Source organism: Watersipora subatra, chromosome 2 (genome assembly GCF_963576615.1).
Source record: "Watersipora subatra chromosome 2, tzWatSuba1.1, whole genome shotgun sequence".
In the NCBI taxonomy this organism is placed as follows: Eukaryota; Metazoa; Bryozoa; class Gymnolaemata; order Cheilostomatida; family Watersiporidae; genus Watersipora; species Watersipora subatra.
In genome coordinates this window covers 6,488,029-6,501,029 of record NC_088709.1, presented here as the reverse complement: position 1 = coordinate 6,501,029, position 13,001 = coordinate 6,488,029, and the positions used below count along the sequence as shown (strand labels likewise).

The following is a 13,001-nucleotide window of genomic DNA, read 5'->3' as shown; positions in this document are numbered from 1 at the left end:
AAGTAAAACTGACTTGAGCCATGCAAAATCTGCTTTTTTTTCTGCGTTGGCCTCTTTTCATTTTATGAGAAAATCATTGCTTTCAAGATAGACGGAATGTGCTTTAAACTAGACACTGAGTATTTTTTGTGGGTGTTTCAGTTTCTTGAAAATTGGTTTGCTGTTTTCTTCTTTAAAGGCGTTTAGATTTTTTCTTCAACATAACGCTTTTTATGTTTCTGCTTCTTATTCGTTGAAGCATTGCTTTAGTTTAGTGTTTTTCAAAGTGGTGTGTCTTGGATGTTTTATAGTATTTTTTATAGATGTTCCATTCTTTATTCACGATTTTTGACGCTTGTTTTTTAAACCAAGTACGTTGATCACACTTGTTCATGTATATAGTTTGTAAGGGTGCTGGGTTATTATTTATTTTTGAGCTTGATAAAACACCACTCAATTTTTGTCAAAATCAGTCTTTTGTTATAGATTATGCTGATAGCTGCTGAAGGCTCTATACGCAAGTGTCAGCTTTTTGGTCCCTTCAACCCCGACACATTCCCAGCTAGATTACCGGTGCCAGTTTTGATTTACTAGCATCTGAGCATTCCTACAACTAAAATATGGTGCTAAAAAGGCACTTTAAAAATTATTTGTGCTTAAACAACGGTCCACGAATGTGGTCAGTGGGAGTCAATGACAATGACTGTCTGCAAATGTGGATGTTGTGGGCTGAGCAAGCCTATTCTGGTTAGCTTTTGTGAAATGCTTTAAAGCAGTTCTTGCCAGCAATTAGGCAAAAAAAATGTCACACTTGGTGCACTTGATGAATGTCTTTTCCAAGCACTTTGGTCCGCGGCATTGTGCAGCATTTGTCAAATCGATAGCGACGAGAAGGTGTGAAGTGCTCCCAGCGCGTAAGCTAACATCCGAAAGAGGAACAGAGATTGCTTGAGGCTAATCAGCTTCTGAGTCACTCTCACTTTAGTGGTTAGAATATTTTAGCTTGGTGAGTGCCAGACTGAAGCTCAAATAAAAGTCATATAGGTGCCTACTTCCTCCTGCTGCTTTGTGCTCCCGCTAAAAGTTGTTCATAACCAAGCCAAAGATATGGCTCAAAACACCCACAGGCCCCCATCTGCTTCTTGCAGTGAGTCAGTGGTATTGAATTATCTGGTTGAAAACGTTCACATCACACATTGATTGTACTTGGGCACAACGTCTGGCTGCTTCACTTCAATAGGCCAGTGATTGTTTGACCACTTTTAGGCTCAACACCAAATTTCAAGGAGCCCATAAAAGGTGGCTTGTTATCATGTTATTTGGTCAGACAAAAACATTGTTTCTAACAAACTGTTCCAATGTCCCTTGGCCATGTCTCTTCATCTACTTGCCAGAAGTAAATTGTACTGGCAAGTACTTTGCACTTATAGTGTCAGTGAGAGAGCTTGCCTTTCTTTGTTCCATCAGGGGTGTTGTGGTAAAAAACTGGTCACAAAAAGTTTCATGACCACTTGGAAAGTTTTCAGTTAGACATGGAACTGAATTTGTCTGCACTGACATACTACTATCCCTTGTGTCAGTGTAGTCTGCAGTCTGTCAGTAAATGCGGGTTTGTTTCATGTCGATACCGCACATAATCATTGTCATACCAAAAAATGCTTCATCTCAAGGGAAGTTGCAATCAGCTGTGATCCTCTTTTTTCAAAATAATGCATGTTGGTAAGCTCAGACATTGAGTCGAAAGTTTAGTCATCAAATTACTGAATGAAGCACTCCAAGAGAGCTTTCTCCAAGTTTTTTTTCCAGTGTAGGATGAAGGAAGGCTGTTGATCTTGGGTGTGTATAGTATTTTTGTTTCCGAGAAGCTTCCTGAGACTTCAATCCAGCTGCACAAGTAGAGGTCATAGACATTGAACTCAAACCCCCTGAAATGGCAATCACCTGATTTTTACACTAATAGCGGTACGTAATGCATGGGCCATATTAGAGAGTTAATCGTGTACTAGTTGCGTATGTAGACAGACAGTGGAAAATGACAGAAACATACATGTTGAATGATTATTTTCTACTTGTGTGTTAATGACAACTCCTCCTACACAATGTTAAGACTGCATGATAAAAAAAACTTATTTATAACATATGGAGCAGGATATAATAAATGATAAGTTGATATAAAATAGGTTTTAGATGACCATATTATTTATACAAAACATTGTATTACAGATGCTTATACTCAGCAAATGATGTATGCAAGCAAATAGCAGCTGTTCTATTATATTGCAGATTATATTTCAGATGCATAAACTATAATGGAGAAACTTAGCTCATGAAGTATTTCGATAAAAGTAACACATGCCGCGAAAACAGAAACTGCTTTCATGATTTGAGAGATAAATAGATCATGAATGTAAAGTACAGTATATAAAATGTATGTAAAATATATAATAAACCACTGCAACAACCAAATGAAAATTAATAACAGTTGTTTTAGTGGATAATAAAGATAACGCAAACAATATAATGCAGGAAGTAGCATAATCAGATGATTAAACCTATACATACACCTTACAGAAACTGTAAAAGGATATTTGTATATATTGTTGGATATTGAGCCAAAGTGCATCAGAGTTTTTTAGGTCTACATCAGATAGTAAAATGGCAGTACAACGACAGTTACAGATGAATATCACAGTGATTATATTGAAACTGGCCTTTAAAAAGTACTGCTCTGGTAGTTTTATGCCGTAAAGATGCGCCTTGCAGTTTGAAGGTATGATTTTTAGCATACTGACGCTGTCAGAGGTCATAAAATGACTGAATGAGGTTTCCCATCAATGAAGCACGGTGGTTGGATATGCCATTTCCTGTGTCCGTAAAGTGGTTCCCAAGACATAGCATATCACTAGATCCTACACTACTGATAACATACACCGCACAATAAAGTGGACCTGGCTTTGCATTAATACGAAAGCATCGATCTGCAGCTAGCAAGATCTTGATGACACCATCTGATGGACGCACGTATCCTCTATTGTTTTTTAACTCGAGTATAGTATAGAGATGTCGGTATTGGATACTTGACTTAGTGATAACCATCGACTGACGGCAAATGTCACATTACATCACTTTCGTTAGTTTTCGCACAATGTAGCCAGCTATTTAGGCTATACTGTTACCTATAACAGGAGTTTTGACACCTGAAATCATTGTTGGCTCCACAAACTGATCAACTTCTGGAGTAGCCTGTATCATGAGAATTTCATGTTGAGCAGTAACATTACCTGTCTTACCAGCATCTGATTCTGTACCACATCTGCTGATAAGTTTGCGAAAGGTAGTCTTAAACTGAGTAACAGTGGGATTAATATTCCAACCACCTAAATAGAAGCATCAATTATAACAATTACATGAAATTAACAAAAATGAAAGCCTCATTTACATAGAGCATAGTAAACTTAAGACACAACAATACACATACTTTTCAAATTATTTTTAAAAACACAAAAATGAAAAATACGAAAATTACATAAATTAAAAAAGGTATGCTAAAAATTCAAAATTTTTCGGCAAAAACTGGGTATTTTTGAGTGTATCTGCATTTATTTTAAGACCTTATGTGTGATACCCAAAAGCTGATATTATTCAAATACAACACAAAGGAAATATCTGACGCTCTATTAAGTATCACCATTTTATTCGTATTTCAAGACAGAAAATCAGATGATAGGTTAGCATAAGTCGTAGAAAAAGATTCACCTGTTCAATATTGTTTATGCTAAGCAGTAATATATGTTTTTAGTAATTATTCTATTTTTTGATTTTTTGAGCAAATAATATTGATTATTTTGACCGGAAAGCAGCAGACAAATAGAAGCACAAAGTATGAACAATGCGCCTGACATTTTGATACCAAATCTAAACTCACCACTTCGGCGCACTGCATTGAAAAACCATTTGAGATAGTCTTGGCTAAGATGGTACATGCAGGTGTTGTGTTGTACACCAGGGGTTATCAACTTCTCAAGTAATGCAAAAACAGTATCTATACCACTCAAAAAGCCTTTTATATAAACACTCCTAAAATGGACAGTAGCCATATCGTTACATTACACGCTTACAGATTAGCAAACATAATAATTTTGTACGTTAAGTTATTCATTCAATTGTCTATTCACCTAGAGCTTATGGGGATACCAGGGATACTATCCATGGTTATTAGAGAAAGTAGATATCTCGTTTCAGACAAAAATGTCCAACACAAGCCATACTAGATGTTCTGATTGGGTTTTTATAGTCCTTCCCAAATACAGATCTGCTGTTCAGTATGTCAAAGAGTGCCAATTTTATAAAAAAAATAAATAAACTGCAATTATATAAACTTGGTTCTGCAGTTTGAAAGACTTAGCGGCTATACAAAAACGTTGATTTTCACTTACCTTTATAAACATAACAGTGGCATGACAATTAGCAAATCCGGGTACACCAAGTGCTTTGAAACTCAACATACCATCAGCAAGCGCGCTGGAAAGTGGTTGAGTAGCGAGGGATACCTGCATAGCGATGATAGAAATAGAAACATTCATAAAGATTAAAGTAATAATGAAATTGAACAATTAAAGGTAAAAAGAGCTTCAATCTCGAAATTAAACCATTTTCAATTGGTAGTTTTTCAAATAACGAGTTTTTTAAATGCTAAAAGAATACAAATAGTGTCTAATTATTTTGGGTATTTTTTGTATTCTCAAATTGTAATTGATCTTGATTTTTTATACAGTAAATGTATATTTTTTCAATTTTTTAAAAAGTAGTAAAAAACTGGGGGTCAGTTGCATTTCAAGCAAAAAACTGCACCTTCATCGTATTCTGCTAGAAATTGATGTCTTGTTCGTTTGTTCCCCATCCTCAAGCTGCATGCATCCTGCACTTTTTGTAACCTTGAAATGTAACTCCATTTCTCTATGCCGTGTGGACTTTTGACTGATTTGTAAGTATGAAGTAGGTTTCTCATGAGCTTTACTATATGACAGGTATCGAAAAGTACTTTTACCTGCTGTTGAGTGTCAGGATGGGGAAAATGTGATCTGAAGGTTTGAGGTTTTCTCATGTCAGCACCAAGTAACCGACACATTGACATGTTTAACGCATGCTACATCTATGCTACATCTATGCTACATGCTTTGACTGCATCTTTCTGTCTCTTGCATAAATTGTTAGTAGTATTCTCAGTAGTCTGTCTCTCCGATTTAGTGGTGTATTCGTGATTTTCCATTACTGTCAAATGAGAAACTAGATTTCTTTTCTCAGATTGAACACAATGAAATTTATCTGTATGCTTAACTCAACAAGATGCCGGCGGATTTCCTCACTGGCTAATAACCTTTCCCATTCTAGGGGTTTGAGTTCACTGGCCATAGGAGCTCATTGATATTTTTGAGTTTGTGAATTTTGAACAACCATTTTTTGTGGAGGTAATTCTTCATCTGTAGTACCATCTGACAATGTGACTTCACCATCTGCTCTAACACACTAGTCAGAGCTACCACCACAATCTGAAGACAAATTCAAGTCGGAATCATTCAACAAGCTCAGCATTTCATTCTGCGTCAGCGCTCTGTGCCGTGGACAATCTGTAAATCAAAACTTTAGACATTAGCCTAGGACTTCAAAGCCTAGGCCTCATATGGAGGGAACCCTACCAGGTTCTGATTGTCCCATCAAAGTCGCTCAACGTTGTAGATCTGCCCGATGTACATCCACAGTTTTGCCTACTCTTTGAGTTCTATTTTGCAGCTGCTCATAAGCATTGAACTTGTTCACTGAAAGCCGTCAACAAAGCTGCCTTTAGCTTAAGGTAGTCTCCTTTGACATGATCTTCTAAATGTTTATAAACAGCAAATGCTGCTCCTGACCAAAATAGTGGTAAGAATGTTGTAAGATCATTTACTTTTTGCAGCTTAGCCACCAACTCTAGCTTATATCTACCCAGGCGCTGAAATCACCGCTCTTACCATTTTCATAGGTCTTGATGAACTCGGATACCTTCACCAACATTTCTACTGCAGTTTTAAAGCCGAAATAGCTTGTGGTTTATAGGAACAATCACAAGTTTCTACACAGATGTTATACATGTATTTTCACCGATGCTCGCGTGAATAATGACTGCAAGGAAAACAGATTACTAAAGGACAGACTCTAGTTACATAACAAAGAGGGTGTTACATAATACATACGAAGGAGTGTCTTACACCATTTGACAATGCAAACCACAACTATGTACATTACCATATGGAGTTTTTACCTCTGAGACAGACGTTGTGGATCACAGCTGTTTGAGAGACTTGAGAGCAGCGCGTTCGGTACACCAAACTTTTGGAACCTGACGTAATAGAAACTTTGAATTTAACTTCAACAAATTCAGGTCACTAAATGCACATTTGAAGCAAAGTTTTAATCTTTTACAAAACTTTAATTTTATCGTCATATTTTTTGCTGTCTATTTCCGGCTAAGCGGTTTTTGTTTCTCGCATTCGCTATAACTTTTAGCCAACCTTTTAAAACATTTCTCAAACTAGTATGAGGAGAAAGACTGAGAGATGCTGTTCTCGAAAAGGGCCTCTCGCATACTTGGCCATATAATGTAGTGGCCATCAAGTGGCCTCAAAGGTTCCTCATTTCTCAAGGAAGAAACTTGCTAGAAAGTCATCTCGTATCTCGAGTTTTTCATATGTTGTTGCACTCATATGTAAAGGTATGACTGTATTTAGTTATTTTATATAGGAAATAGTGCTTTAAGACGTAAGTAAATTGGCATATGAGCTCAGTACCAGAACACATTAAGCTTGAATGTTAAGGTATGACTGTACTACTGGTTTGGTATGATCACAATGAGCCAAAATCCACTAAATTGTATTAACTGTTGTTATTTTTCAAATGCTTTCTAAGCGATCGAATCCAGTCTATAGAGTTGAGGTACTTTTGCAGCTGTACTGTACAGATTACTTTTGCAGCTAATCAAAGTTTATATGCATCGAGACAGCAATAAAGATATCAATTTTCAACTGATACATCAATACCTTATTCCGATAAAGAAACTGATTCATGGTATATATTTTTTCAACACAAAATGAGAGTAAAATGTATTCATACTAATAAGGAATACTAAAGACAAGCCTATGATAAAGAATAAAGCCTGTGTAAAGAATAAGCATTACTGTTTACTCTCTATCCACATCATCGTCCTCATCTCTGTTGATTGACCAGAGCTTGTTGTAAAATACAGTGCCAGGTGATATCACAATGTGCTGCAGTAAAGCTTTTATATCAGCAACTTGGCCTCTTTTATTGGAGGAAAGTTCATGTAAGCTTTGTTAAGGTTTTCTAAGGCTGACATAAGAGCTGTCAGTTTTTGACCTTTTTTCAGCAGATGCAGTGTTGTTGCATTCACCGGTCATCGAAAATCTTGTTTTTATTTTTTTTCCTTAAAATAATAGTCCTCTCAGTTCTCGAATATCAGTTGGAGGCTTTAGCAGATGCTCGTATACATGCTGTCTTATAGTCCATAGCCTGAACAATGTAAGTTCTATCCAGTTTCAGGTCATCAGTCAGAGGGTGTTCAACATAAACAAGATGGAATAGCTCCTTAGTATTGTAAAGGATTTTGCCGTGCCTTCTATACTGACTGCAAACTCAATGAAACAATGCAGTATGTTTCGCTATCAGGATATATATATTTGCTTCACTTGTGCAATGTAAAAATGTGTGTACAAGAAAGTGCAAAGAAGCTCTTCTGTTTTGGTCTTTCCATTAAGGACTCTGGAAAGGCCAAAATGCCGAAAACTGATCTATATACTTCATCAGAAATTTTGGCTTTTCTTTGGGCCGAGCTGAGTTGTCAGCCTTCTGCTTGTTCAATCTGGTATCTTCTACCACAATATCGGTCTCCTTGATGAGCTTTACCCAGACTCATGGGGTTGGTATTTTGTCAACTTTTCTTTACCTCTTTTCCATTTGACAAAAAATCTACTATCCTACTGTGTCCAGGAAAAGGAAAGAATAATGTAACTTTGTCTAGTTTTGATTGCGAGATTATGTATAGGTACAATGCAAATCTTACTTTGGGTAGTATTGATTATAATGTATATTTCTCTGTTTGGCAAGTACATGTGCAGTCTGTAGTAGCAGCATATATTCTACATTGGTGGTAGTCTTTTTTGAACTGACATTCATTTATGTTGTTTGCAAGTGTTTCTTCTTGGCTTTCATAGCTCCACTTCTATGGACACTTCTGTATCATGTTCAAGAAAAATGTCATATCTTGTTTATCGTATATGTTCGCGATGTCTATTGTTTCCATTCTGGGTTTCTGCCTGAAACATTAATCAAAGCTTTATTGTGGAGTTTTTATTTTAGGTTGTTCTCCTTTTGGTGTTTGTGTTAAAAATTTATGACATTAGTTTGTGTTTTCATGCCTTGTTTCAGCTTTAACAGTTTCTATTAGTGAGTATTCCCTATTAGGTTTTCTCACTGTTGAGTCTCGTTGGCATCAAGTTTGCATAAGAACAACTCTATCTTCATGCTATGGTTTAGTCTTTTGAAGATATTTTTACTTTTCAATTTTCAAATATGAGTTAGATAAGGCAGTTACGTTTGAGTAGCTTTTGGTTGAGTTAACAAGCCTGTGTTGTCTGTCTAAAGTTCTTCGAATGTCTTTTCTCACCTCTTAAAGCAAATCATCTGTGGCAGTGTTCTGTTCTTTTAGGCCACTGAAGCTATATCATTGTTTTTTCATTTTTCATTGTCTTTTCTGTTAGCATCCTAGACGACAATGTGGTAATTTGTTTTATGCCATTGTTCAACAAGAACTTGTTTAATTCTTCTGATGTGAACTGCGATCCATTATTCATTACAATTACATTTGGTAAACCCTGCCGAGCAGATAGACTTCTCAAATAGTATCTATATTGAGAAGTCTATCTGCTCGGCAGGGTTTAGGGAGAGTGTTTCCCATGAGATCAACCGTATCGTCATACATAGTATCTATAGTATGACGATACGGTTGATCTCATGGGAAACACCTCTGGCCACTTTAAATGGGCATCCACTGCTAGTAGAAACATGTGCCCATCTTAAGGACAAGAGAAGCTCTGATGGGGCCCAATGATGTGTAACAGGAGGTTTGTTGTGGTCGTTGTTGCAAGGGTGACATCCACGGGCCATGGCTTCAATTTCCCTGTCAATCTCAGGCCACTACACATAGTTTCAAGCGGTGAATTTCATCTTCACATTTCCGACATGTCCTTCATGTAGTTCCTTTAAAATCTGTGCTCTAAAGTTGTGTGGTATGATCAATCGTGTCCGTCTCACTAAACATTCATCATTGATAGATAACTCAGCCCTGCAATTGTAGAATGGATTTTTTTCATTATTAGCCCTAACTTGCCAGCCCTCATGAGTGTATTGAAGAGACTGACAGAGAATAGTGTCCTTGTTTTTTTCCCTCACCATGGCAAGAGTAGCTGTATTTGTAGCTGTATTGTAGCTGTTATTCTGTGAACGTCGGTACTGTATGTCATAAGTGTAAGCTGCTAGTATAGCAGCCAATCTCTGCATGCGGCTAGCTGCGATAGGTGGAATGTTTTTTCCGGTCCCAGTATCGCCGCCAAAGGACGATGATCAGTGATCTAAGTAAATGTTTTTCCATAGAGGTAAATGTGGAACCTTGTGACACCAAATATTGGAGACAGAGCTTCTCGCTCTATTTGAGCATAATTCTTTTCACTCTCGCTCAATGTTCTTGAGACAAAAGCGACTGGTCTTTCATCACCATGTGGCAGAATATGTGACAGTACGGCCCCTAAACTGTATGCTGAGGCATCACAGGCAACTGACAGTGGCAATTTTGTGTTGTATAGCATAAGTACTCAATCTGTGGATAGATTCTCCTTGATCCATTTCCCAGTTGGGACCCTTGTTTAGCAACCTATAAAGATGGTGTAGCACCTCAGGTAGGTTTGGCAAGAATTTTTGGTAGTAATTGATTCGGCTTAGAAAAGATCGCAACTCACTCCCATTCTGTAGGGCAGGTGCCTCCTTGACGGTCCTAACCTTACTTTCAGTTGGATGTAGCCCTTCCCGATCTATTTTGTGACTTAAGTATATAATGGAGTTCTGCAGGAATGAGCATTTGTCTTTGTTTACACATGATCCGTGACTCTCAAGCTTTTGGACGACTGTTTCCAAGCTGGTTTGAAGATCCTCGTAATTTTTTCCTGTAATGAATATGTCATCCTGGTAGCACAAAACATTAGAAACGTCTTCTTACATTCTGTTCATAGTCTTTTGGTGGATGGCTGGTGCTGTTTAGATCCCATAAGGCAATTGGTTAAACTGAAATCGTCCCAAGTGCGTGGTTATAGTGACATTTGTTTATCGACACTACTGGCGTAGCCCACTCCCTATTTTCCACAGGCGAAATAATTCCTTCACTTAATAAAAAAGTTATTTCTTCTACTCAGCTTCTCATGGCAAATGGGACAATGCGGTGCTTGTTGTAAGATGGAACAGCGTTGTCTCGAACATTCATTCTAGCTTGAAAATTCTGGAACTCACCAAGTAAATCACTGAAAAAAGAGGAGACTTTGTTATGAGCCTTTGTACTGTTGAGTCATCCCTGTCCTGATTAGCTGCGATATGGTGTTTGCCGCTTTATATCTGGCCAATCTAATGTAAATTGTGTCATTCAATCACGTCCGAATAGGGGTAATTCACAATCTCCTTCTATGAAATATGAATATTTGTGCCTGTTGATTTTGGTACTGTACGATAGTTGTGAGCTTGCCTTTTGGTGCAAGCTTCTTGTCTATTCCATAAAGTTTTAATGTTATGTTTGTAGGTTCCAAGTTGATTTTTGGGCAGATTTTTCGAATGTAGAGTATGGAATGGTTGACACGCTAGCCCCTGTGTCCAGCTCCATATCTAGTTTATGGCCATTTATTAGGGTACAAATAGGAAGCTCATTTAAAACACTAAAATATATTACTAAAATCCTGGACTGTTGTTATAAAGGTTTGCCTAACAAAAATTAGTGTTAAATATATAATTAACTAGTCCGGCACTATAGTGCATTCAATCAATTATTTATAAGTGGAAGCATGTGGAGTGCTTTGTTTGTCAGTTTATACAGCAGAGTGTATCAAGCCTAAACCGATAGTTATGAGACAGTTGGCAAATCTTATGACCTGCTATTAACTTTTCTGATGGAGAAATAGAGAAAATATAGTTAGTTCTAGTAAGGCTAACTTTACAGCTCTTTGTCTGCTGATTCTTGTTATGTAAGCATGGGTGAGGTATTGAATACAATTTTCAAGCAGGATGAGTTTTGCTTACCAATAAATTAAAATGTAAATGTAAGCATTCAAAGTAACCACATAGAAATGGTGTGAACTCTTATCGGTATAACGTGCAACACACTCTTGAAACAATGATATGCGTTTGGATTATCTAATTATACTGTTATCATATAAGCTTATTTGAAGACTTATGTTGCATACTGTTTTGTCAGAGAGATTTCAACCTTGTTGTATCACTTCAATTATCAGAATTTAAATATATTTTATGTTTGTGGATTCTTTTGGGACTATACTCCTCTACTAAAATAAGGAAAATAGTAGCATTTCTAACATACAATAATTTTTTTTAAGATTGAGGTCAAGGCTAGAAGCTTTAAGTGTGAATTGGTGACCTCATTTACTATCGCATCATTTGACAAACAAGGACTGATATGGCAGCGACCATTCGAAGGCTGGATGAAGCAGTCGTGAACAGAATTGCTGCTGGAGAAGTCATACAAAGACCCGCCAATGCCATTAAGGAGATGATTGAAAACTGGTGAGATGAATTTATGAATCGTTTTGATTGTTTTTGTATATTTAAATTATTCAAGTATGTTACCAATGGGGTGTTTATGTTTCCACGTTTTTGTTGAAGAGGCAAACGACATTGAGTAATAAGAATAAGTGGGTGCTGTCAGTACCCTGTAACATCTAATTGTAGCCTTGATGCGGGATCTACTAGCATACACGTAACAGTTAAAGAAGGTGGTTTGAAGCTCATTCAGATACAGGATAATGGTTCTGGCATACAGGTAATCTTACTGTTTCATGAATATACTAGCCGTTGGAGTTGAAAACCTTTCAATACCTTTCATAAAAAGTTTTATCACCTTTTACAAGTGATGTTAGAATATCTGATCATTTCAGGCATATTGATAGAATTTGTTTGGTTAGGCTCTTTAAGTTTTGTCAGCTTTGGAGCGTGTTTTGTTGTAGGTAATGAGGTTTTGTTGTAGGTTATAAGGTTTTGTTGTAGGTAATAAGGTTTTGTTCAAACATGGAATGCATTTAAATTGACCTGACTTTCTTGCTGAGTTTGCAATCATCTGTCCAACAGCTTCGCTCCATTACTTTTCCACTGGTGATATTTTATGCGTGTGCAGAAGAATGACATGGAAATAGTATGTGAGAGATTCACCACGAGTAAATTAGCCACATTTGAGGATCTAAACAACATCAACACATATGGGTTTAGGGGAGAAGCTCTGGCCAGTATATCACATGTCGCCCATGTTACAATCACATCTCGCACCAAAGACTCCAAGTGTGCTTTCAGGTAGGTTAGCAGTCTTTGAGTTGAGTATATCTGTTAGGCTACCTCTCTTGCTTCTCCTTAGACTCATGTTTTGCACCTTACCTCCATCTCTAGCGTCCCTCTTACACTCAGCTTCTAGTCTAATACTGAAACAGCAGGCTTTATCCTCATACTATGTTCTGAGGCTCTAGCTTTAGTCTATTTATATTGTCTTTAGAATAGTGCTCTCACCTAATGCTGTGTTTTCATGATTTAACTCTGTACGCTGGTCTTAGAATTTAGCCGTTCCTTGATATTCTTAGGTAGTGTTTGTAAAGTGTCTAGTCAGACAGTCGATAGTGTGCTGAATGAATACACAGTGTTCGTAAATTAAGACA

General features: G+C 37.1%; 1 protein-coding gene across 1 annotated transcript in view; it reads left to right on the top strand.

The window, feature by feature from the left end:
- Nucleotides 1-11,758: 11,758 nt before the first annotated feature.
- The window catches only part of LOC137386800 (DNA mismatch repair protein Mlh1-like), a 52,830-nt gene continuing 51,587 nt past the window's right edge, over nucleotides 11,759-13,001 (top strand). The window contains exons 1-3 of the mRNA XM_068072948.1: nucleotides 11,759-11,865; nucleotides 12,031-12,121; nucleotides 12,473-12,645. Of these exons, the coding sequence (XP_067929049.1) occupies nucleotides 11,759-11,865; nucleotides 12,031-12,121; nucleotides 12,473-12,645 (371 nt within the window). The remainder of the gene's footprint in view (nucleotides 11,866-12,030; nucleotides 12,122-12,472; nucleotides 12,646-13,001) is intronic.